The sequence below is a fragment of the Daphnia magna genome, linkage group LG1 (assembly GCF_020631705.1).
Source record: "Daphnia magna isolate NIES linkage group LG1, ASM2063170v1.1, whole genome shotgun sequence".
In the NCBI taxonomy this organism is placed as follows: domain Eukaryota; kingdom Metazoa; phylum Arthropoda; class Branchiopoda; order Diplostraca; family Daphniidae; genus Daphnia; species Daphnia magna.
The window spans coordinates 11,362,849-11,387,347 of NC_059182.1; the positions used below are offsets into that span (position 1 = coordinate 11,362,849).

A 24,499-nucleotide genomic window follows, 5' to 3' on the forward strand; every position below is an offset into this window, starting at 1 on the left:
CAGCCAGGAATCTACCCGTGCACAATCGCATATGGTTTTCCTGGAATGGATGTGTACAGCTTGAATTTTTCTTTAAAACAATGGCTTTAACGTCGCCACAGACTACTGTACATGTGTTAACTAGTTCGTCTCGACGTTCATTTATCCCAACTTTCAAGTGGACTTGAGTGTGAATATCTTTATTTATGCTACTTACCTTACAAACATAAGTGATTACTCGATTTAGCAAGTTCATAAATGCATTAATTTAAAAAGAAAATGTTTTCATTTGTATGTGTTCTGTAAAACGTTAACAGTACATCAGTGTTTCTGATTGTTATTTGTTAATTCGAGGGATTGTGAGAAACAGGTCGGCAAACATCTTTCCTTGTAACTTGTTGAATCCACGGTAAGTGATGCCGTGTACTAGAGTAAATTCCTGGTATGTTTGGTTGAGCACATCCCAAACCCCACGACACTATCCCGATCTTATTGTACCTGCTGGTGCGTGAATTGAAAGAATTTTCTGTCACCATCAAGGGTCCACCGCTGTCACCCTGGAAAACACAATTTGGCCTTTCATGTTTAATCAAAACCGTGCAACTGTTGATAAGTTCAATAGATCCACCTGGCAGGCATCCTTCATTGTTCCTCCCGCACAAACGGATTGTTCGTTGAGCAGTTTGCCCATTCCCATCAATGCTAATTTACATTGAGGAAGCTTCATTAGGGGTACCGTAGCTGGTAAGAGCAACTGCGGAAAAAATGTCGTGCCTGGATAAATACAGCAGTAAAGTCAATTCAACCAAAATTTAAAATTTTTTAAAAATGTGATACCAAAGGCTTCGGTAGATCCCCATCCGGCCACCGTTGCATTGGTGACAGTCGATGCTGGCTCATTTTCAGCCAGACAAATAGTGTGCACCTGGTTCGTAAAACGAACTGGTTTCGCCAGTTCTAAGATAGCGATATCATGTTGCTGAAACATATTTTTGTTAATTTCATAAAATTTCAAATGCCCGAAAATTTACAGAATTTTTAATCACCATTAAAGTAAGGTCAAAATCGTCATGGACGAAGGCTTGCGTTTCCGGAATTATCTCTTCATAACCAGTTTTGTCGAAACGTTCAATGTTCAAGTAGTGGTAGCCCAAAAACGCCGTAATCGATATGATTTTCCTTTATGACGACCCCCAATTGACAAATACGAACATGAAAAACAAAACATAGTCTAGTAAAACTTGCCTGTAGTAAATGCAGTGTGCGGCTGTTAGCAAGTACTGCTGTTTGATTAAAGTAGCACCGCATGTAACTTGTTTTTGTTTTTAAAAATCCGCAATGACGATCAACAGCTGAACCATCCAGGGAAAATTGGTTTGGCTTAGTCGATGTTCCTCCCATGACCCGTGAAAGAGCTGCTCGTTCGTATGGTAAGCCATACCGCTCTTAGCCATATTTAATAAGAAAATGAAAATTTGTTTAAATAATAACTTCACTGAAATGTCTGTAAAGTGGTTGTGATCAACGTTACGGTCACAGATGGGCTGACGTGCGTTTTGTTGTGCAGGCAGTTGGCCATATTGGTAGAAACGTAAAGTCTCCGTCGGAAAAGAATTTTTTTGCTGAATACTACTCCAGTTGAATCTCGTTTCCGCCACAACGGACTCGGGCCGGATGACTTTCACCCTCAGTTGACAGTCAACTGATGCTAAAATTGCCCCAATTATTTAGAGCAGACTAGGCGTGATGACAAAGTAACCCATCGTGAAAGGCGGCTCGGTTGAAACTGCATTGTAGCTAGCAAAAAGTGCCGTATCACCATTTGAACAGGTGGCATGAAAAGTCTACCATATGTTTCATTTTCCACGGCTTTCGAGTGTTTTTGGTTGGTTTAAAAAATTAATTTTCCTAAACAAAGCCCTAGAATGCTCGGCATTTTTTAAAGCAGTGTGTCAAACCTTTTTTTCAATGTAATTTTTCGTTTAATTCAATGTTTTCATGTAACATGTCAAGGTGTCCAAGTTACGGCTAGCAATGGTTGACGTGGCGATTGATTGGGTAAAGTCTAATTGTTGTCTATAATTTTCAGCCGTACAAGATTCAATTTTGCGCGCAAATCATTATGTAATTAAAATAATTTTCTAAACCTAATAATTTCAATATTAGGATTTTCTTCTCTTTCACAACAGAGCTCGAGATTATTTCGTTCGAACCAGCCGTTTTGACGCAATCGCCTCGCAAGTTGAGTAGATAGTTAACGATCATACTATTCCCATATAGAGAATAGCTGCGAATAGGGGCGGGGCCTCCAGGTATTTAATATCGTTCCACATAAACCAGCCCGTTCGGTGAGGATCAGAATGGAAATGATCTAATGACAAGGCTGAACCGTCGGTGTCGAATGGCTAACAATAGAGGTGTCTCACCGAGTTCCTTCCGTGACTCGGCTAATAACGCCCCCATTTCCGATCCGTTCCTGTCCAGAAGTTTACGCTGTTCAGTTACCGAGCCGCTACTGATGGCATCAAAGAAATCGGATTGTAGTTTTAAAGACGGTTTAAGACGCGGGGCCGGTCCTGGTTCTAACAACGCTAGAGGCGTGACCGGTATTGGCTGTAATGTCGATTGAGTCGTAGACGGTTCTTGTGGTAATAATCTGGACGTCTCAGCTATCAAGACTGTTGACACTGGCGACTGGGGTGTGCAAGTGGATCTTCAACTACGAGGGTATTTTGCCTAATCCTTCGTAGAACTCTTTCCCAACGTCCATTAGGAAAACGGAACCAAACCCATCGCCAAACTCGACGTGGAGGAACAGAATCTTCTGTTGGTGAATCCATTATGAATGCCGGTAAAATCGATGATGATTACGGTGAGTCTATCACGATGCCTTACATTCCATTACTATTTCCGTGTGTCGAAGGAATTGTCATTTTCTCGATTGGGATTATTCTGTCTAGATGAGATGATATAGTACACCCACGACCTCGTTTCACGATATTTCTCTCGATAGATGGTGTTGACAATAATAGGTTTCAACAGATGGCGTCAACTGTAATAGAGATTCAACATAGATTTCGGTGATCGGGGTTACGGGGTAGTTGAGAAATGTTTTAAGAGCCGTAACGTATTAGGTAATGGTATAACGCTTCTATTGGCACTATGCGGTTTTCCTTTTCCTTTTTACATTCCAATTTACACATACGTGCATATCGGTTCATATCCAGTGCTGATTAGTGGTGAGATGAGACATTTGAAGTCTGTTGATTGGTTTTATTGCCATTTATCGGTTGCATGTAGGTAAGTTCTACAGCAATTTATAAATGTGTTGTGATCGCCATGTTTCGTGAACCTGCTGTTTGCCTTAGCGATCACCACGTGCTTGCGCATATAAAAGCGCAAGGGGTATTTGTGGGCGGGATTTGTTTGTGTATCTGTCTGTTTGTCCGAGAAATTTCATGTAGGCGCACGCTGCCATTGGTTGCAGGCAGGTCACGTGATTTTCCACCGTAGCCAATCCCAACACTGCATTCCGCAATTTATCTACACGCCTTTGCCAACATGGCCGACATCATACGTACATTTTTCTACGCAATCAACTATTACAATTCACTAATTTCAAGCAATTACATATGCAATAGCAAACTGTAATAGAAACAGTTATTTTACTTCCTTCAACTCAAGCCACCAATTCATTGTCTTCTCATCAGCTCCATAGACTGCATTCCAACAAATTTCAGAGACCGTTGCCTTTTGCACCCCTCAAACAACCACCACTGCATTTTGTTCTCAACAGCTCCACTGACTGCGTTCCATTACCTTTCAGAGACCGTTCCCTTTTGCATCCCTCAAACAACCACCAATTCTGTGTTCTTGACAGTTCCATTGACTGTGTGCCACCAACCTTGGAAGACCGTTCCCTTTGCTTCCCTCAAATAACCACCATTACAACCACTGTTACATTGTTTTCTTAACATCTCCAATGACTGTATTCCAACAAATTTCAGAGACTGTTCCCTTCTGCATCCCTCAAACAACCACCAATAAATTGAGTACTAACAACTAATTCAGAGACCATTCCCTTTTGCTTCCATCAAACAACCAACATTACATTGTATTCATAACAGCTCCATTGACTGTGTTCGAACACCCTTAAGAGACCGTTTCCTTTTGCAAAACTCAAACAACCACCATTTCATTGGGTTCTTTACAGCTCCTTTACGAGACCGTTCCCTTTTTCATTCCTCAACCAGACACCAATTCATTGTGTTTGGACAGCTCCTTTGACTGTATTCCAACACCATTGAGAGACCATTCCCTTTTGCCTTACTCAAACAACCACCTATTATTTGTGTTCTCAACAGTTCCATTTACTGTGTTCCAACACCATTGAGAGACTGTTCCCTTCTGCTTCCCTTAAAACAAGCACCACTGTATTTTGTTCTCAACAGCTCCACTGACTGCGTTTCAAACATTTTAAGACACTGTTCCCTTTTGCAGCCATCAAACAACCACCATTACATTGTATTCATAACAGCTCCCTTGACTGTGTTTCACCACTCTTCAGAGACCGTTCCCTTTTGCATCCCTTAAAACAAGCACCAATTCATTGTATTCCCGCCAGCTCTATTGACTGCGTTGCAACACCTTTGAGCGACCGTTACCTTTTGCTCCCACAAAGAACCACTAATTCAAGGAGTTCTAAGCAGCCCCTTTGACTGTGTTCCACCACATTTGAGAGACCGTTCCCTTTTCCATCCCTCAAACAACCACCAATTCTTTGTCCTCAACAGCTTAATTCACTGCGTTTCAACACTATTGAGATACCATTCCTTTTTGTATCCCTCAAACAACAAACAATTCTTTGGGTTCTCAACAGCCCCAATGGTTGCGTTCCAGTACTTTTCAGAGACCGATCCTACATGCATCCCTCAAACAACCACCAATTCATTGTGTTGTTCACAGCACCATTGACTGTGTTCCACCACCCTTCAGAGACCGTTCCCTTTGTATCCCTCAAACAAGCCCTAATTTGTGGTGTTATCACCAGCTCCATTCACTGCGTTCCAACACCTTTGAGAGACCGTTCCGTTTTGCATCACTCAAACATGTACCAATTTATTGTGCTTTCTGGACAGCTTCTGACTGCGTTCCAACACCATTGAGAGAACGTTCCCTTTTGCATCCCTCAACCAACCACCAATTCATTGTGTTCTTGACAGCTCCTTTGACTGCGTTCCAACAACCTTGAGAGACTGTTCCCTTTTGCATCCCTCAAACAACCACTATTTCATTGTATTCTTGATAGCTCCAACTGACTGCGTTCCAACACCCTTTAGAGACTATTCCCTTTTGCAACCCAGAAACAACCACCAATTCATTGGATTCGAGACCTGGGGTTAAAATAAAATAACTAAAATAAATAACCTTGCCACAAAAATGATGGATTCATTTTGACTCACAACATGTTTTATTTGATTCGACGATTAGAACAGCAGGAATATTTTATCAATACGTTGCGTTTACTCTGATGGAGTTCGGACGAGAAGGAGCACTCAGATCTGGGTCTTTAGTGTAACTACCTGGTGAAGGAGAAAGAGGAGGAGTTGCTGGATCAGATGGGGGCGCTAAAGTTGTATAGCCTTGTGTAACAGCTGGAGAACGGTGGTTTTTGGATTGCGGTGCTGGAGCGGCATAGCTTGGCATTGCTGCTGGAGAACGAGTGGCAGTGGCTGGATAGGATGAAGATGCCGGGGCAGCATAACTTGGCATGGGTGACGGAGCACCATGCCAGTTGGCTGGTTGGTTGGGAACCATGCCAGGGGGCTCTTCTGTAGCAATTCTTGGCGGCACGGTGGTGATTACACGTTCTTCTAGGTTTAAACTTTCCACAACTTTACCAGAACTGGTCAGTATGTTGTTAACACGGAAAGTGCCACAAGGCGCTGTTGCATTTTGTTCTCCGTGGGATCAAAAGTTTTTGTAGATGAGTAACCCCAGTATCACTGTCAATACTACCAAAAGTATGGAGCAAATGGTGGTCCATGGGTTCTTTTTTACTATACTCCAGTCCAAAGACCTCAGCCAATCGAGGAAATACATAATCTTTCCCAATTTTCTTGAGGGTTTAGGATCTGTGGAAGTTGTTCGACCTACTGGAGAAGTGGTCCCGTTAGTTTCAGGTGTCCCGACATCCCAAGGGGTAGGTGGTGGAGCAGGTTGCACATCTTCCCATATTTCTCGGCCTTCGTGATTTATAATGTTGTTAATCACATATGTTCTCCGATCTTGTATAAAAAACTGACCAAAAATGTTTTGAACATGAATTGGCATTTCGTAGTCCATTTTCTAATGCTTCAGAGATGAACGAGTGAGATTCCAAAGCCATCGGCTTGACTTAAGTAACCAGACGGAAAAAGACTAATGATTGAGTCAAGTTTGGACTCTGGTACCTGCTTTTTAATCATACAATTATTCCTATATGCATTTTCAACGCGTATTTGAATTTGAAATTATTCTTCGCACATATTTCATTTTCATTCAGTTGTACTTTTCAATTATTTTTATAAATAAATTGGTATCTGTTCACGATGCTCATTATCGCTTCTCCTATCTTTATAAAAGCGAAAGAGGTATTTGTGGGCGGGATTTGTTTGTGTATCTGTCTGTCTGTTTGTTTGTCCGAGAAATTTCATGTAAGCGCACGCTGCCATTGATTGCATGCAGGTCACGTGATTTTTGCTGTAGCCAATCCAAACCCTGTATTCCGCAATTTATCACCATGTCTTTGCCAACATGGTTGACATCATACTTACATTTTTCTACGCCATCACTTATTACAATTCACTAATTTAAAGCAATTAAGTATGCAATAAAAAACTGTAATAGACTGTTTATTTGCTTCCTTCAACTCAAGCCACCAGTTCATTGTCTTCTCATCAGCTCCATTGACTGTATTCCAGCAACCTTGAGAGACCGTTGCCTTTTGCACCCCTCAAACAACCACATAATCTTTGTTTTCTTAACATCTCCATTGACTGTTTTCCAACAAATTTCAGAGACCGTTCCCTATTGAATCCCTGAAACAAGCCCCAATTCATTGTGTTTTCAACAGCTCCTTTGACTGTTTTCGAACACCCTTCAGAGACCGTTCCCTTTTGCATCCCTGAAACAACCACCTATTCATTGTGTTCTCACCAGCTCCATTGACTGCATTCCAACACCATTTAAAGACCGTTCCCTTTTGCAGCCCTCAAACAACCACTATTGCATACTGTTCTCAAAAGCTTCACTGACTGCGTCCCAACACTTTTAAGAGACCGTTGCCTTTTGCATCCTTCAAACAACCACCAATTCATTGTATTCTGATTAGCTACATTGATTGCATTCCAACACCTTTGAGAGACCGTTCCCTTCTGTATCCCTCAAACAAGCTCACTGCATTTTGTTCCCAACAGCTCCAATGACTGCGTTCCAACACTTTAAAGAGTCCGTTCCCTTTTGTAGCCCTCAAACCACAGCTATTGGATACTGTTCTCAACAGCTCCCTTTACTGCGTTTCAAAACTTTTAAGAGAGTGTTCCTTTTGCATCACTCAAACAACCACACATTCATTGTGTTCTTTACAGCCCAATTGACTGAGTTCAACACCCCTTGAGAGTCTGTTACCTTTTGCAGCCCTCAAACAACCACCATTACATTGTATTCATAACAGCTCCCTTGACTGTGTTTCACCACTCTTCAGAGACCGTTCCCTTTTGCACCCCTTAAACCAAGCACCAATTCATTGTATTACCACCAGCTACATTGACTGCATTCCAACACCTTTCAGAGACCGTTCTATTCTGCATCCCTCAAACAACCACCAATTGTTTGAGTACTTACAGCTAATTAAGAGACCGTTCCCTTTTGCATCCCTGAAACAAGTACCAATTCGTTGTGTTTTCAACAGCTCCATGAGCTGCAATCCAACACCCTTAAGAGACCGTTCCGTTTTGCATCTCTGAAACAAGTACCAATTCTTTGGGTTTTCAACAGCTCCATTAGCTGCAATCAAACACTCTTAAGAGATCCTTCCCTTTTCCTTCCCTCCAATATGCACCATTACAGTATTGATAACAGCTACCTTGACTGTGTTTCACCACCCATCAGAGACCGTTCCCTTTTGCATCCCCTAAAACAAGCTCCAATTCATGGTGTTTTCAACAGCTCCCTTGGCTGCAATCCAACACCTTTAAGAGACCTTTCCCTTTTGCGTCCCTCGAACCCCCACCATTACTTTGTATTCATAACAGCTCTATTGATTGTGTTTCACCTCCCTTCAGAGACCGTTCCCTTTTGCCACCGTCAATAAAGCCCCAATTCTTTTTGTTCTCAACAGCTCCACTGACTTCGTTTCAACACTTTTAAGAGACTGTTCTCTTTTGAAGCCATGAAACAACAACTATTGGATACTGTTCTCAACAGCTCCCATGACTGCATTCCAACACTTTTAAGAAACCGTTCCTTTTGCATCTCTCAAACAACCACATATTCATTGTGTTCTTTACAACCCAAATGACTGTGTTTAACACTCTTCAGAGACTGTTCCCTTTTGCATCCCTTAAAACAAGCACCAATTCATTGTGTTCTAACCAGCTTCATTGACTGCATTCCAAATGTTTTCTGAGACCGTTACTTTTTACATCCCTTAAACAAGGCCAAATTTATTATGTTTTCATCAGCTCCATCTACTGCATTCCAATACCCTTCAAGCAACGCTCCTTTTCACATCCTTCAAACCAGCACAAATTCCTTGTTTTCTTCCAACCTCCATTTACTGTGTTCCACCACCTTGAAGATGCTGTCCCCTTTTGCACCCATCAAACAACCACTAATACACTGTTTTCTTAACAGCCCTTTCGACTGCGTTCCAACACGCTTTAGAGACCGTTTTCTTTTGCACCATTCCAACAATATCTTCTACAACATCAATTTCACAACACCAGCTGTATCTTATCAAACACGGATATTTTAGATGCCATTTCGTATTCACAAATACGGAGTTTTTAGATAACGACGTTAATTTTCCTATTAATATTGTCTACAAGGGGACCGAAATCTTGGTTTACTTTGGATTCCTTGTGTCAGTTAACATTGTGAATCGAAAGGGCAAATTTTGTATAACAATGGACCCGGTTGGCGGTCATTTCTTCTAATTTTGAAATGACTTAAGAAATAAACTCGGCAAGTAACCATTCTTTTTCTTTTTTACGTTCAGTTAAACAAATAAAACGAATTAAAAATATTTGACATTGTTTGCTGCGTTTCTAGGATCTACGGAAAACAAAAAACAACCGTAAACAGCCAATACAACGGTAGAGCCAAGTGTTGGCTAGCAGACGAATTTGTGTTACCTTAACAATTGCGATTACACGCTTTGAACGCAGCAACATTCTGCTGTCATTCATTAACGTTCGCACAATTTGAAAACCAGTATCTATCCATACTATTTTATTTCTAAGAGTGATTATCAAGTTTCCAGTGGTTCACGTTTGACAGGAGTAAGTATTACTAAATTAGGTGTATACATTTTTTTATTTCATTCCTTAAATGACACTTGAATGGGCTAGAAATGATGTGCATTGGCTGTGATACTATGTTGTGGCTGCCAGTGTAGATTATTCAACGTAAAAGCAATAGTCAATGGGAAAGTTTGTCTGTTATCAATTGGTTGTAGTTGCTGTGTTCCACAACTTAAAGGGCCAATCTCCTACATTTTTTACAGAAACCAAGTCTACGTTCCCAAAACTTAACTAACACGCACCTTATTTGTAATTGGTGTGATTAGGAGAAACACTGACTTTTTCCCAATGCTTGGTGATACCGTTCCATGCATCAACTTTAACACAAAGCATTCCCTTATTTCAAATAAAAATTATTAGTCAGTACCTTGTAACACAGACTCTTTGTCTATCTTTTTTATTAAAAACAAAGGAAATTGTTAGTCAGTAACTTGAAACGCAGACTGTTTTTGGATCTGAATGAAAGCAAAGAAACACTTGAGTCCGTTCCAATAGATCAATACAGCTTGGCCTTTTAGTATTTGAATGCTCTATTTAGTGACATGTTGACTGTGTTCTTTTGATTTTGTTTGGCCTTTCTGTTTTTTAATTCACAAAACACACTGAAACCATTAAAAAGGCAATATTTCATTAACATCCTGACACAAATCAATAATTTGGATGTCATGTCCATTTCAATGTTTTTACTGCGTGTTGAATTGTTTCACAGAATTTGGCAGGAAAAAAATTTATGCGTTCCAAGATTCCATGTGAACATTCAATGTTTCAGCTTCAACCTAAATCAGTTTAGTTTTCCAAAAGGTAAAGTTTCCTCTAAATGTTAGAATGCAGCCCATTTGTGGTAAACATGCAGAATTATTGACTGCGTACAAGATTTCTCAAAATAAAATGGTCCCCTAAAAGATTTTGGAACGCAGCCATTTTTGTTATCATTTACAGCAAATTACACAAGAGATGGTGATTGCTCAGAAAACTTTATTATCTACTACGCTGTTTTTCATAGGTATTTTTTCAAAAAAATTTTCTCACTTTTTTCAGAAACACATAACGATCACTTAAACTGCTACTGGGGGGAATTGCACCCTAATTCTTCATCTGGACGCTATTGTGACATTCTGACCCTGACGCTTCAACTGCCGCATCGCTGTCGGGAATTCCATCCACACTTCTATATTCAAGTATAGTATTCCCGAACCTAATCCTTCCCCTACCTAAGGGTTGTTGGATCAAACACGGCACTGAAAACTTCCTTTGAGGGTTTTTTCTCAAGTCACTGTGGATAACGTTTCCTGTGCGGGTGATGATTCGTTGTCAGGCACGCTCCGAGGCCAAAGACTACGGTAAGGCCGAGAGAATGCAGAGCTGGTGACTTGAGAAGAGGCCTTCAATACCGGAGATATAGGAATAGGGGTTTAGGGCCAACAACTTTATAAGGTTTAAGCACTCGGAAACCACATCGAGCAACTGCCTGGGACGGTGTCGTGTGGTGGAACGGTTTCAATTTTGCATTTTAATAGGCTTAGTTTAATTTGAAAGTGTTTTAGGAAATTCTTGCGGTGTAATTTTTGTTTTCGTCAATTCAAGAGACTAATTTGAAAGTGTTTTCGGATATTTGCGGTGTTCAATATACGCTCCCCATTTTGGACCTTCCCCAAAATTCGATTGCCCAAAATTCGATTGCCTGTTTTAATAACTTTGAATTTGTTGCACATTTTTTATCCTCCAACAGCCCTCCAAAAGCCCTCCACTCAGACTGTCCTATTCAAGAATCGAACATTACCATTATTATCAACAATGAAACAATGGCACCGCGTCGTCAAATGACTGATGCTGAAAAGGCAGAAAAGAATAGGAAGCAAAGAGAAAAAAGAGCGCAAGAAGATCCAGAGGCTAGAGAAAAACGTTTGCAAGACAATAGAGCCAGGGCACAATATGTGCGCGATGAGAAAAAGCAGCGTCTCGATCAAAAAGTTCAACGTCAAACCCAAGATAAAGTAGACAGGCAAGTGCGTCTAGACGTAGAAGCGCCAAGACGTAAAGAAAACCGAGCTCAAGAGCCAGACGAAATACAACGAGCTAGGCTACAAGAGCAAGCATTGCGACAGCAAGCTCTGCGTGAAGAGGAAAGTGAGGAAGAAAGGCGTGCAAGGCTAAGAGATCAAGCAACAAGACAGCAAGCTGTACGCGACGCAGAAACCGCTGATGACAGGAGAGTAAGGATGATCGAGGATAACTTGCGTCATCAAGTCCTACGCGCCCAAGAGACGGTAGAAGAGAGGATGTCGCGTGCCATGGCTGACAGATTGCGTCATCAGATGTATCTGGTTGAAGAAACGGAAGAAGAGGCGGAAATACGTAGGGAACTTAACAGGGAACAAACAGCCAACTACAGAGCGGCAGAGATAGAAGAAGAAAGGGAAGAAAGACGAGAAGAGAGTCAATTTCGAATGGAACGTTTGCGAGAAGAGAGAGAGGAAGACGAGGAATTACTTCGTGCCATAAATGCATTGGAACATGCTGAAATTTTACCATTGGAAAAGGAGCGCACTTTTCGCGAAGAGCTATTGACTGCCCGCAACCGTGCGGGAGTGCCAGGAACTCATAGAGCGGCTTGCAAAACATTGGCTTCCGAAGACCGTGTCTTAATGCACGATTGTGGAGAAATGACCGTCACGTGCGGCGAATGTAATGCCAGGCATTTCAAGGGTGAACAACCGACAGACAAGAAATTCACCCAATGCTGCGCAAAAAGAAAGGTGATTCTCCCACCTCCAAAAGAGTGCCCCCAACCGCTGGTTAAACTATTGCAGAATGACCATCCAAAGGCGAAAGCGTTTATGAAGAAGATCCGCAATTACAACAGCGCTCACGCTTTTGCTTCGTTGGGAGCCAATATTTCATCTCCCCCAGGGCGTGGACCCTATGGTTTCAGAATCCACGGTCAAGTGTACCACAACACCACACCCGTAGGCCCCAATACGAACAATCCTAGGTATGCGGATCTTTATTTCATGGACGCTGCGCAGGCTGGCGAGTTCAGAGCGCTTTCCACCTCAAACGGAGGATGCTGCAGGAACTTGATGGAGGAATTGGACGCAATGCTCCGAGAAAAGAATCCGTACGCAGCCATTTACAAGATGATGCGTCAAGTGCTTGAAGAAGAGTACCACCGAGCCCAAGATGAGAATCTACCACACCAAACAATAGGAATGATCATCAGCAGTGATCGAAGAAATCTAGATCAGAGACGTTACAACAGCCCGATGACAAACGAGATTGCTGTGATTTTCAAAAGCGCAAACGGTGAGCCGCCAGCAAAGAGAGATATCCGTGGCCATCTCTTCATCCCAGTCAGAGGGAGAACATTCGTTCAGATTGACACACAACAGCCCATGTGCGACCCCATGACATATCCTTTGCTCTTCCCTAACGGTGACGATGGCTGGCATGTAAACATGCCTTATACCACCACTACACGACGTGAAAGAGAGGAAGCAGCAGCACGGGCAATGGATGTGGATGAAGAGGAAGAGATCGATCTCCCAAGACTTAATGAGATGGTGCGGCTAGAAAATGCACCAGTAGAAGCCTTAGCTGGTGAGGAAGAGCTGGTGGAAGAACCAGAACCGGAACCAGAGGAGCAAATGGATGATGACGATAACGACCCCCATCGATTGAATCGTGGCGAAGGAAGACGAAAAAGGGTCACGCAGTGCGAATTTTACAGCTTTCTCATGTCGATTCGGGAAAATTTCAACAACGTCTTGGCCCGCGGATCACTCACTCAGTAATGGACGGTCGATTTTTATGTCAAGATTGAAGCCAACCGCGTCAAGTACATCCGCGAACATCAGGCGGAGCTGCATGTGGCTCAATACGACGGTCTCTTGGACTACTTGCTTAATCGCGCCGAACGAGAAAACCTTACGTCTTATCACGTCCTCCCTTCGAGTTTCATCGGAAATCCAAGGGCGATGAAGCAAGCGTACCAAGATGCAATGGCCATCTGTGGTAAATTCGGCAAGCCAGTATTCTTCCTGGCTTTCACCTGCAACCCAAAGTGGAGGGAAATCACGGCCAACATTCCCAGCCATCTGTCGGCACCAGATCGGCCCGATATAGTCGCAAGAGTCTTCCAGCAAAAGAAAATTGAGTTGGTCAATGACATTGAAAAGTGGCAGGTGCTGGGATTTGCGACTGCACGGATACACGTCATTGAATTTCAGAAGCGTGGATTGCCCCACTTTCACATGCTCATTTGGATCGAAGAGCGTGACGCCCCTGCTACAGCGGAAGATGTGGATGCAACCATGTGCGCGGAAATTCCCGATAGAACAACGCATCCGAGACTTTATAAGAGCGTCATGACCCACATGATTCACGGTCCGTGTGGGTTAATCAACAAAAAGTCCCCTTGCATGGACGGCGACAAGTGCTCAAAGGCTTTTCCGAAGCAACATAGCCAAGAAACACTCCTAAACGATAACGGCTACCCCACTTACAGACGAAGAGATACGTTCGTTGTACACCGCTTGAAACGAGGACACACGCATTTCGAAGTTGACAACAGATGGGTCGTTCCTTACAACCCTTGGTTATCCCTCAAGTATGGTTCCCACGTCAACCTCGAATACTGCGCATCCATCGTCCGCGTAAAGTACATCTTCAAGTACGTCTACAAAGGGTACGATTGCCTGAAAATGGATCAAAAAGTGGGAATGTATCATCTGGTACAAGGCGAAGAACCAAGGGTGGAGTGGGACGAAATCACGTTCCATCTTGAAGCGCGTTACGTCAGCGCGCCGGAAGCCTGTTGGTGAATCTTCAAATTTCCCTTTTCCGACCGTTCGCATGCCATCTATCGCCTGGCCATCCATTTGCCCCGAGAGCAGCCCGTCTTTTTCCAACCGGGAAATGAAATGCAAGCCGCCATCAATGCCGCTTCGAGAGACACCAACTTGACTGCTTTCTTCAAGTTGAATCGCGTCGACGAGAGCGCACGGCAATATTTCTACAGAGAAATTCCTCACCACTACGTTTTCATCAAGAAAACCAATTCGTGTAAGCCTCGCATGAAACGGGCCAAGATCATCGGTCGCCTATACACGGTTGGCATTCGACAGGTGGAACGGCATTGCCTTCGTTTGCTTCTCATCAACGTTAAAGGGCCAACAAGCTTTGAAGATTTGCGACACAGTCGACCAGATTGTACATCCCACTTTTAAAGCGGCAGCAATAGCACTGATTTTGCTGGAAGACGACACAGCTTGGGCTAGAGCCATGCAAGAAGCGGCAGCATTCCAAATGCCTCTTCAGCTGAGGCAGCTTTTTGTCGACATTTGCCTCTTCTCTAATCCCTCCGACGCTCTGCATCTGTTTGAAATCAACCTGAACCATCTGATAGAATACTACATTAGAAGCGGGCATGAAGCCAACGTGGCCAAGAACTTGACATTGAAATGGATTCAGAACAAGCTACGTCTCCACAATCAGACGATGGAAGATCTCTCCTTGACTGTCCCGGATTTCCATCTGATTAACCAACTGGTCGAAGCTCAGATGGAAGAGAACAACGAAAACAGTCAAAGAGAAAAGAGACTGATGGGCGAAATGATGTTGGCGCAACTCAACGATGGGCAACGCGCAGCCTTTGATCAAGTCATGACTGCTGTCAACGATGTCAACAACTCACATCCGCGGCAGTATTTCCTAGACGGTCCTGGAGGAACGGGAAAGACCTTTCTCTACAACACCCTAATCACCGTCCTCCAAGGCCAAGGGAGACAAGTCATCGCAGTGGCTTCCACGGGGTACGCGTCAAATTTGTTACTGGACGGAACAACTTACTATTCGCAGTTCAAGATTTATCCTCCAATAACAGAGACGACACGATCGAAAATCGAAGAAGCTAGCTACAACGCGCAACTGATCAGAAACGCCAGTCTCATAATTTCAGACGAAGCCACCATGAAGACCAACCACGCCCTCGACGCGATCAATCATCTTTTCCAAACTGTCATGAAGAATCGCGTCGATCCCTACGGTGGCAAAGTTCTCTTGCTCGGCGGCGATTTTAGACAGTTCTTGCCCGTTGTGAGACACGGAAACAGGGTAAAAATCATCGAAGGGACCATCACCAATAACGCGACTTGGCCTCTTTTTCGACAGCTTCAATTGGTGCAAAACATGCGCACCGCCGATGGTAGTCAAGATTTCGCTGATTGGCTCATTCAACTGGGAAACGGATCTTTGGCACAAACACCGCGGCTCAATGACCCAGATCTCATCGAAATTCCGCAAGACCTTCTCAACATTCGAACTAACTTAATCGAACACGTCTTTGGCGATCCATCGGATCTCTTAAACGAAAGCATCAGAGAACAAGTTTGTAACCGGGCTATTCTATGTCCCAAGAATGAAGACTGTCTTATGATCAACAACAAGATCATTGGCGAGATGCCTGTTGCGTTGAAATTCTGCAAAAGTATCGACATTATCGATTCAGAGGACCCAAAGGAAATTTCCAACTACCCTCCGGAAATTTTTAATACCTTCAACGTCTCCGGGCTACCACTGCACCAACTGAAACTGAAAATAGGAGCCATCGTCATTCTTCTCAAGAACATTGACTCGCGACAGGGACTTTGCAACGGCACGAGGCTCATCATCAAGGCGCTCAGCGGTAACCTGATTGTGGCAGAGATCGTGGCCGGGAAACACAAAGGACACAACGTCTTCCTTCCGCGGATGTCCATGTCTCCCACCGACTCTGACTTGCCCTTCAAACTCAAAAGATTGCAGTTTCCTGTGCTTGTGGCTTTCGCTATGACCATCAACAAGTCACAGGGACAGACTTTTGAGCGAGTAGGCATCTACCTTCCTGAATCCGTCTTCAGCCACGGCCAACTATACGTTGCGTTCTCACGAGCCACATCGAGGGAAGGTGTTAAAATTCAGTGCGAAGAAACGGACAAACAAGGCAAGCTACTTCGGAATCTTCCGCAATCCACGGAGCAAGACAAAAACAAGGTTTTCACCAAAAACGTTGTTTACAAAGCAGTTCTCCTCGAATAGCAAGCCGAATAAAATATCACCGCCCCAGTGATTAAGACAAGTTGGACTACCAATCCATCAACCACAAAGAGGAACTAAATTCCGCCTCGGTCTACGGACCAAATAAGGAGCACGGGCATGGCCTTGGGGGCAGTTCCCAAGTGCACTCAACCATGAATTTTTAATTCCAAGTCTTACATTTTGTATTCAAAGCCACATTGGACCTACATTAGTAATACCCTTACATTAACAATACAATAAAACTGTTTCTTTTCACTTTCAACTGCTGACAGGTAATAGTAGTTGGACACTTGAATAAATGTGTTTCCTCCATTGTTTGTTACGTGTATCAGAGGTGCGACTTACAATACGTGGATTCAGCAGCTTAACATGGATGAAGGGGCTTAAAGTGATTAATAAATCATAAGGAGATTAAGGGGCTTTACATGGAGAAAGTGGTTTAACGTGGATTAAGCGGCTTAACATGGATTAAGTGGCTACACGTGGATTAAGCGGTTTTACATGGATTAAGAGGCTTAAAGTAGATTAAGGTATAAAAAGTATAAGGGGTATTAAAGTAAAAGTCGACTAACGTGCAGCAGACAATATAATTATAAATAAACTAACGTGCAGCACACAATACAAGTATAACTCAACTAACGTGCAGCAGAAATTAAAAGTAAAAGTCGACTAAATGCACAGCAGACACTGAATACTAGACTTCACCTATTACCGTCCTGGGACGGGCCGCCGTATACTAGTCCTCCTACCTTTATAAAAGCGAAAGGGGTATTTGTTTGCGGGATTTGTTTGTGTATCTGTCTGTCTGTTTGTTTGTCCGAGAAATTTCGTGTAGGCGCACGCTGCCATTGGTTGCATGCGAGTCAAGTGATTTTTGCTGTAGCCAATCCAAACCCTGCATTCCGCAATTTATCTCCACGTCTTTTCCAACATGGCTGACATCATACGTACATTTTTCTACGCCATCAGCCGTCCACTATTACAATTTACTAATTTCAAGCAATTTAATATGCAATAACAAACTGAATTAGACTGTTTATTTGCTTCCTTTAACTCAAGCCACCAATTCTTTATCTTTTTATCAGCACCATTGACTGCATTCCAACAAAATTTTAGAGACAGTTCTCTTTTGCATCCCTCAAACAACCACATATTCTTTTTTTTTTTAGAGCTTCATTGACTGCCTTCCAATTAATTTCATAAACGGTTGCCTTTTGCACCCCTCAAACACCCACCATTGCATTTTGTTGTCAACTGCTCCACTGACTGTGTTCCAACACTTTTAAGAGACCGTTCCCTTTTGCATCCCTCCAACAGCCATTAATTCATTATGTTGTTCACAGATTCCTTGACTGCATTCCAACACTTTTGAGGGACCGTTCCCTTTTGCATCACTCCACAATCACACATTCTTTATGTTCTCAACAGCTCCTTTGACTGCGTTCCAACCAAATTAAGAGACTGTTCCCTTTTGCTTCCCTCAAACAACCAACATTACAATATATTCCTAACAGCTCCCTTGACTGCTTTTCACCACCCTTCAGAGACCGTTCCCTTTTGCATCCCTCAAACAACCACCAATTCATTGTATTATGATTAGCTCCATTAACAGCATTCCAACAAATTTAAGAGTCCGTTCCCTTTTGCACCCCTCAAACAACCTCTATTAATTTGTGTTCTGGACAGCTCCTTTGACTGCGTTCCAACCAAATTAAGAGTTCATTCCCTTTTGCTTCCCTCAAACATCCAACATTACAATGTATTCCTAACAGCTCCCTTGACTGCTTTTCACCACCCTTCAGAGACCGTTCCCACTTGCACCCTTCAAACAACCACATAATCTTTGTTTTCTTAACATCTCCATTGACAGCTTTCCAACAAATTTAAGAGTCTATTCCCATTTGTGACCCTCAAACAACCTCTATTAATTTGTGTTCTGGACAGCTCCTTTGACTGTGTTCCAACCAAATTAAGAGACCGTTCCCTTTTGCTTCCCTCAAACAACCAACATTACAATGTATTCCTAACAGCTCCATTGACTGCTTTTCACCACCCTTCAGAGACCGCTCCCTTTTGCATCCCTCAAACACCCACCAATTCATTGTATTATGATTAGCTCCATTGACTGCGTTCCAACCAAATTAAGAGACCGTTCCCTTTTGCTTCCCTAAAACAACCAACATTACAATGTATTCCTAACAGCTCCCTTGACTGCTTTTCACCACCCTTCAGAGACCGTTCCCTTTTGCATCTTTCAAACAACCACCAATGCATTGTATTCTAATTAGCTCCATTGACTGCATTCCAATATCATTGAGAGACCGTTCCCTTTTGCATCCTTCAAACAAGCCCCAATTCATTTTGTATTTACCAGCTGCTTTGACTGTGTTCCAACAATCTTCAGAGACTGTTCCCTTTTGCATCCCTTAAACAACCACCAATTCATTTTGTTGTTGACAGCTTTGACTGTGTTTCAACACCCTTCAGAGACCGTTCACTTTAGTATCCCTCAAACAACCACATATTCTTTGGTTTTTAAACAGCTCCATTGACTGCCTACCAAAACCTTTCAGAGACCGTTCCCTTTTGCATCCCTCAAACAACAACCAATTCCTTGGGTTGTCAACAGCCCCATTGGCTGCGTTCCAGCAGTTTTCAGAGACCGTTCCCTTTTGAATCCTTTAAACAAGCCCCAATTCCTTGTGTTTTCACCAGCTTCATTGACTGCTTTCCAACACCCCTAAGAGATTGTCTACTTTTCCATCCCTCAAGGCTCAAAGAAGCCACCATTCATTATTGTTTTTACCAGCTTCATGACTGTGTTCAAACAATCTTCTGAGATCGTTCCCTTTTGCATCCCACAAACAACCTCCTATTCTTTGTGATTTAAACAGCTGCACTGACTGTGTTCCAACACTTTTAATAGACCGTTCCCTTTTGTAGCACTCAAACAACCTCTATTGCTTACTGTTCTCAACATCTCCACTGACTGCGTTCCAACACTTTTAAGAGACCGTTCCTTTTTGCACCCCTCAAACAACCACTATTGCATACTGTTCCCAATAGCTCCCCTGACTGCGTTCCAACACTTTTAAGAGACCGTTACCTTTTGAAGCCCTCAACAGCTCCACTGACTGTGTTCCAACACTTTTAAGAAACCGTTCCCTTTTGCACCCTCAAACAACCACCACTGCATTTTGTTCTCAACAGTTCTACTGACTGCGTTCCAACACTTTTAAGAGACCGTTCCCTTTTGCATCCCTCAAATAACCACCAACTCTTTGAGTTATAAACAGCTCAATTGGCTGCGTTCCAACATACTTGAGAGACCGTTCCCTTTTTGCATCCCTAAATCAAGAACCAATCTGTTGTGTTATAAACAGCTGCTTTGACTGCGTTCCAACACTTTTCAGAGACCGTTCCCTTTTGCATCCCTCTACCAAGCTCCAATCCATTGTGTTTTTACCAGGTCCATTGTCTGAGTTCCAACACACTCTACAGAACGTTCTCTTTTGCATCCTTAAAATAAACCCTAATTGATTTTGTTTCCATCAGTTCCGTTGAATGCATTCCAACACTTTTCTGAGACTGTTCCTTTTTTCATCCCTCAAAAACCACAAATTCATTGTGTTTGTTGCAGAACCATTGACTGCGTTTCAACACCTTTGAACAACTCTTCCCTTTTGCATCAATCAATCACATTCATTTCCTGAATGTTGAACGGTTACACAGAGGTAGAAACTCCTCTAAGGATTAATAACTGTTTGATGTTATTACATTGCAGCAACAATAAAGCCTAAATTGTTTAGTCACAAGATTGTTTGCCTTTTTTTTCATTTATTCGTTTGTTTCAGTTTTCGCACTTTTTTTATCCAATTGTTCGAGTGCCACCCTCCTGCACATCAGCAAATGTACGTGTTGTCGGGCCAGACTCACCATTTTCTCCATTTCTAATGCGTGCATGTAGGCCCTAGAAACCGAATGACATTTGGATTACAAATATACGAAGCAGTACAACGAACTGATGAAATGTGATGTGATGAATACTGGATGACACTTACTGTTTTGCCGCATTTTTGGCTTCGGTTAGCCTCTTCTCCATTTGTTTCACTAACTGTGTAGCCTGGTTTTCAGGATACCTTCGATACCGCAGCAATTCCGCAGACCTTTTTCTTTTTTGTTCTTCGACATTTATTTTCTCCTTTATTTCTCTCATTTTTTGTTCAATTTCCCTTTTCTCGCGATCAATTATCCTTTTCTTCTCCAACAATTCTTTTTCCGTTACATTTTCCGCTTCTTCGTCTACATTTCCTATTTCAATCGCACTTTCATTTTCACCTCTACTGGCCTCACGTCTTTCTTCCTCTGTACTTCTTTGTTCTTTCTTATTTTTTTCTTCGTGACCTTGACTACCTTTGCCTCCTTCTTCCTCCTTTCCCACACTTTCCATCATTTCACCTTCCGAAACATGACTTACTTCGTCATCCTCTTTCTCCATGATAGTTTCGAAGACAGCAACTTCGACTTCTTCGTTCTAAAGCAACGGCATTTGCAACAAAATTATGTCTATACGATCGTCATCTGACTCCATTTTTTCTGTGAAATAATCCAAGTCTTGCGAATCTCCTGATGCCATCGATCTTATAACTACTTAATGCTCTTTCTGACTGTAATCCAAACACCAGAACCACCGGAAGCTTTGAGGGCAGCTTTAGCTGGATCCGCTCAATCACGCTGGAAGACTGGACCGCGGCTAGCGGATTTTATTTCCCCGCCATCACCGAAGAAACTTCGTTTCTATCGGCCATATAGTCCGCGACCAGTCGAGCAGCTTCCAGACCCACAAACTCCTCCAGGTGTTCCAGAGTCGGAGCCGGACGACTTCATCCCTAACCTTGCTGATTGTGAAGTCAGAAGTGAGGTTGGAGAAACTGAGGAACCTTCACCTGCTGAACCAGAACAACCCGTTAGGAGCTGGAGAATTCGTAACACAAGGACCAGATCGTTCACACGGTAACCTCAACACAGCTTTTCCGAAAAACTGACTATGGTCCTCGAAGAGAATAATTCATTTAAATATTGTATGTTAATTCCCGTGCCGGTTTAACAATATAAAAGTGAAATTAAATTCCATCGCTTCAATTTGTTTTACTTTTTACCGTTACTTTTTACATTCTTCAAACAGGCCCCATTTCATTGTGTTTTCACCAGCTGTGTTGACTACAGTCCAACACTTTTCAGAGACCGTTCCTTTTTGCATCCCCCAAAACAAGCCCCAATTCATTGTTTTTCCACCATCTCCATTGACTGCGTTCCAACACCCTTTAGAGACCGTTCCCTTTTGCATCACTCAACAATCACACATTCTTTATGTTCTAAACAACTCCAATGACTGCTGTCCAACACCCTTCAGAGAACGTTCCTTTTGCATCCCTCAACTAACCACCAATTCATTGTATTCTGATTAGCTCCTTTGACTGCATTCAAACACCTTAAAGAGACAGTTCCCTTTTGCATCCCTCAAACAAGGCCCAATTCATTTTGTTTTCACCAGCTCCTTTGACTGTGTTCCAACAATCTTCAAAGACCGTTCCCTTTTGCTTGCCTCAAACAACCTCCTATTCTTTGTGTTTTCAACAGCTACATTGACTGCGTTCCAACACTTTTAAGAGACCGCTCCTTTTTGCATCCCTCAAACAACCACATATTCATTGTGTTGTTTACAACCCAAATGACTGTGTTTAACACTCTTCAGAAACTGTTCCCTTTTGCATTCCTTAAAACAAGCACCAATTCATTGTGTTCTAACCAGCTCCATTGACTGCATTCCAACACCATTTAAAAAACCTTCCCTTTTGCATCACTCAACCAACTAGTGTTGGCGACTTTCTAAATTCTTTTATTGTAAATATTTAACGATATATCGATATTTTTAGATAAATGTTAGATAGTCGATATTTTTAGATATATCGTTGTATCGATACTTTCCAAGTAGTTTTCCCGATACTCAATACATGGCGTATTGTCAAAAACAATAAAAATAATAATAGATCCATACCCATCGCTGGATTTGAACTCTGATCCTTTGTCATGCCATTGTTGTCTTCATCCACAGAGCTATTGAGACGATAAACAAGTGTGTCATGCAAAGAACAATTATTTTGTTACCGAATATCGATATAAATTACACAATACAAATCTGAACTGATCATCGTCTGCTTTTCTTAAGACTAAACAGTATGTTACAAAGCTAGTTTTATCTATATTTTTATCGAATTTTACATCGAATTTTTTGTATTTTTCATGCTAAACGAAAAAATTAAGACGATTTCTAATTGCAAAATAGTCCAAACGTAAAGAACACAAAAAATAAATGTTAATACCCCATACGAAATAAAAGATGTTGATGGTGTGACATTTGAACTTCGATACTCTAAATCCCAAATACTGTATGATACCACAGAGCTATAATTGCCTGCAATATTATTCAGTTTATGCTACATTTAAAGTAAACTATATGAACGACAATCGATATAATTTTCCAAATAGAAAATCAAATAGAAAAAAGTCAAAGTCACACCTTCAAATTATCAACGATTACCACTGTAAAATCACCATTTTCTCAGACTAATGTGCAATAAAAGAGTTTTGTTGTTTATTGAGATCGAACACGGATCCTTGTTGTTATAAGCTTCGTCTTATACCACTATGCCAATCAATTTGATAATTGTTGTGTAAGTTAAAAAGAATTGTCTGTTGTTGGTTAGTTTCAAGTTTCAAGTTTTAGGCACCCGGCTGCTTCTGCAGCCAGTTTTGGAGTCTCTTTAGACTCCTTTTGCGCCGTTAGGTGTCACTGTTATATTTCCGGGAGTTTTCATGTGCGTTTTGTTTGGTCACAGTCGCGTTTCCTCAGCGTTTCTGTTTACAGTTGGCTGAGAATATTAGTTTCTCCAAGGAATTTCACAAGTGCTTTTTGTATAACATATTGGTTGGTAATGGGAATAGATGAGTTAATGCCGAGTACAGTAGGTAGAGAGAAATCAGTATTCAATTTTTGCATTATTTGTTTCAGTTTGTCTCTTTCAGGTTGGAAGTTTGGGCAGTGGATAATGATGTGTTCAGAAGTAAGAGAGATGTGGCATGTTCGGCATTGGGAGTCTATTGTTTCGTCTATTTTAGACATGATAGGTGACAACTTGTTATGTTTACTGCGAAGTATATGGAGTTTACGGTTGATTGGAGTTGAAAATATCAGATGCCAGGTGAGGGGGCCCATTTCTGTACGCAGCATAACATTTATCCTGTTTGAAGAGCTTTGTATAGAGGTGAGATTGGTAAGTGTGGCTTTGTTGATGTTTTTTTTAATTTCTTGTAGGATTTCTTCTACTGAGTTGTTGTTGTTCTCATTTACAAGGGAGGATGTGTGTCCAAGTTTGGCTAGGGAGTCAGCCCTTTCATTTCCTGCAATACCTACGTGGCTTGGGATCCACAGTTTAATTATTTGTTTCTTAGAGCTTCTTATATCTTCTTGTTTTTGCAGGATCTTGTTAATTAGAACAGTTTTGGTGGATTTTGAACCTGTAGTCAATTGGAGGGCAGATAGAGAGTCACATACTAGTACGTTGTCTTGTGCTTCATACTCTTTGATAATATCTAATGTTCTTTCTATTGCACATAGCTCCGTCGTTGTAGAGCTGCGAGCTTCGGTCAGTTTCCAGGATTCTGCCAGATGACGTTTTGGGCACCATACACTATATCCAGCTACATCTTGTATATGGTCATGGGAACCGTCAGTGAAGTATACCATGCTGTACTTGGGCATGTTAACTAGAAATTTGTCAAAGAGTGCTCTTGTTTTAGGAGGGTTCTATATGGCTTCCCTC

The 24,499-nt window shown here is 42.1% G+C and overlaps 3 protein-coding genes and 1 pseudogene across 3 annotated transcripts; 2 read left to right on the forward strand and 2 right to left on the reverse strand.

Annotated features, from left to right (window-relative positions):
* Positions 1-218: 218 nt before the first annotated feature.
* LOC116930750 lies at positions 219-1,380 on the reverse strand (annotated as a pseudogene).
* A 9,964-nt stretch (positions 1,381-11,344) lies between these two features.
* LOC116930509 lies at positions 11,345-14,362 on the forward strand. Its single transcript, XM_032937897.2, is given in 1 exon segment — positions 11,345-14,362. A coding segment is annotated over 1 exon segment (3,018 nt).
* A 99-nt stretch (positions 14,363-14,461) lies between these two features.
* LOC123473962 (ATP-dependent DNA helicase pif1-like) lies at positions 14,462-16,616 on the forward strand. The gene is made up of 2 exons (XM_045175702.1): positions 14,462-14,650; positions 14,709-16,616. The coding sequence occupies exons 1-2, from the start codon at positions 14,462-14,464 to the stop codon at positions 16,614-16,616; spliced, it is 2,097 nt and encodes a 698-aa protein (XP_045031637.1).
* Positions 16,617-19,883: 3,267 nt separating this feature from the next.
* Positions 19,884-21,857, reverse strand: LOC116930753 (coiled-coil domain-containing protein 34-like). Its single transcript, XM_032938159.2, has 2 exons — positions 20,678-21,857; positions 19,884-20,586 (listed from the first exon to the last, which is right to left on the reverse strand). The coding sequence occupies exons 1-2, from the start codon at positions 21,112-21,114 to the stop codon at positions 20,454-20,456; spliced, it is 570 nt and encodes a 189-aa protein (XP_032794050.2). The 5' UTR covers positions 21,115-21,857; the 3' UTR covers positions 19,884-20,453.
* Between the last annotated feature and the right edge of the window lie 2,642 nt (positions 21,858-24,499).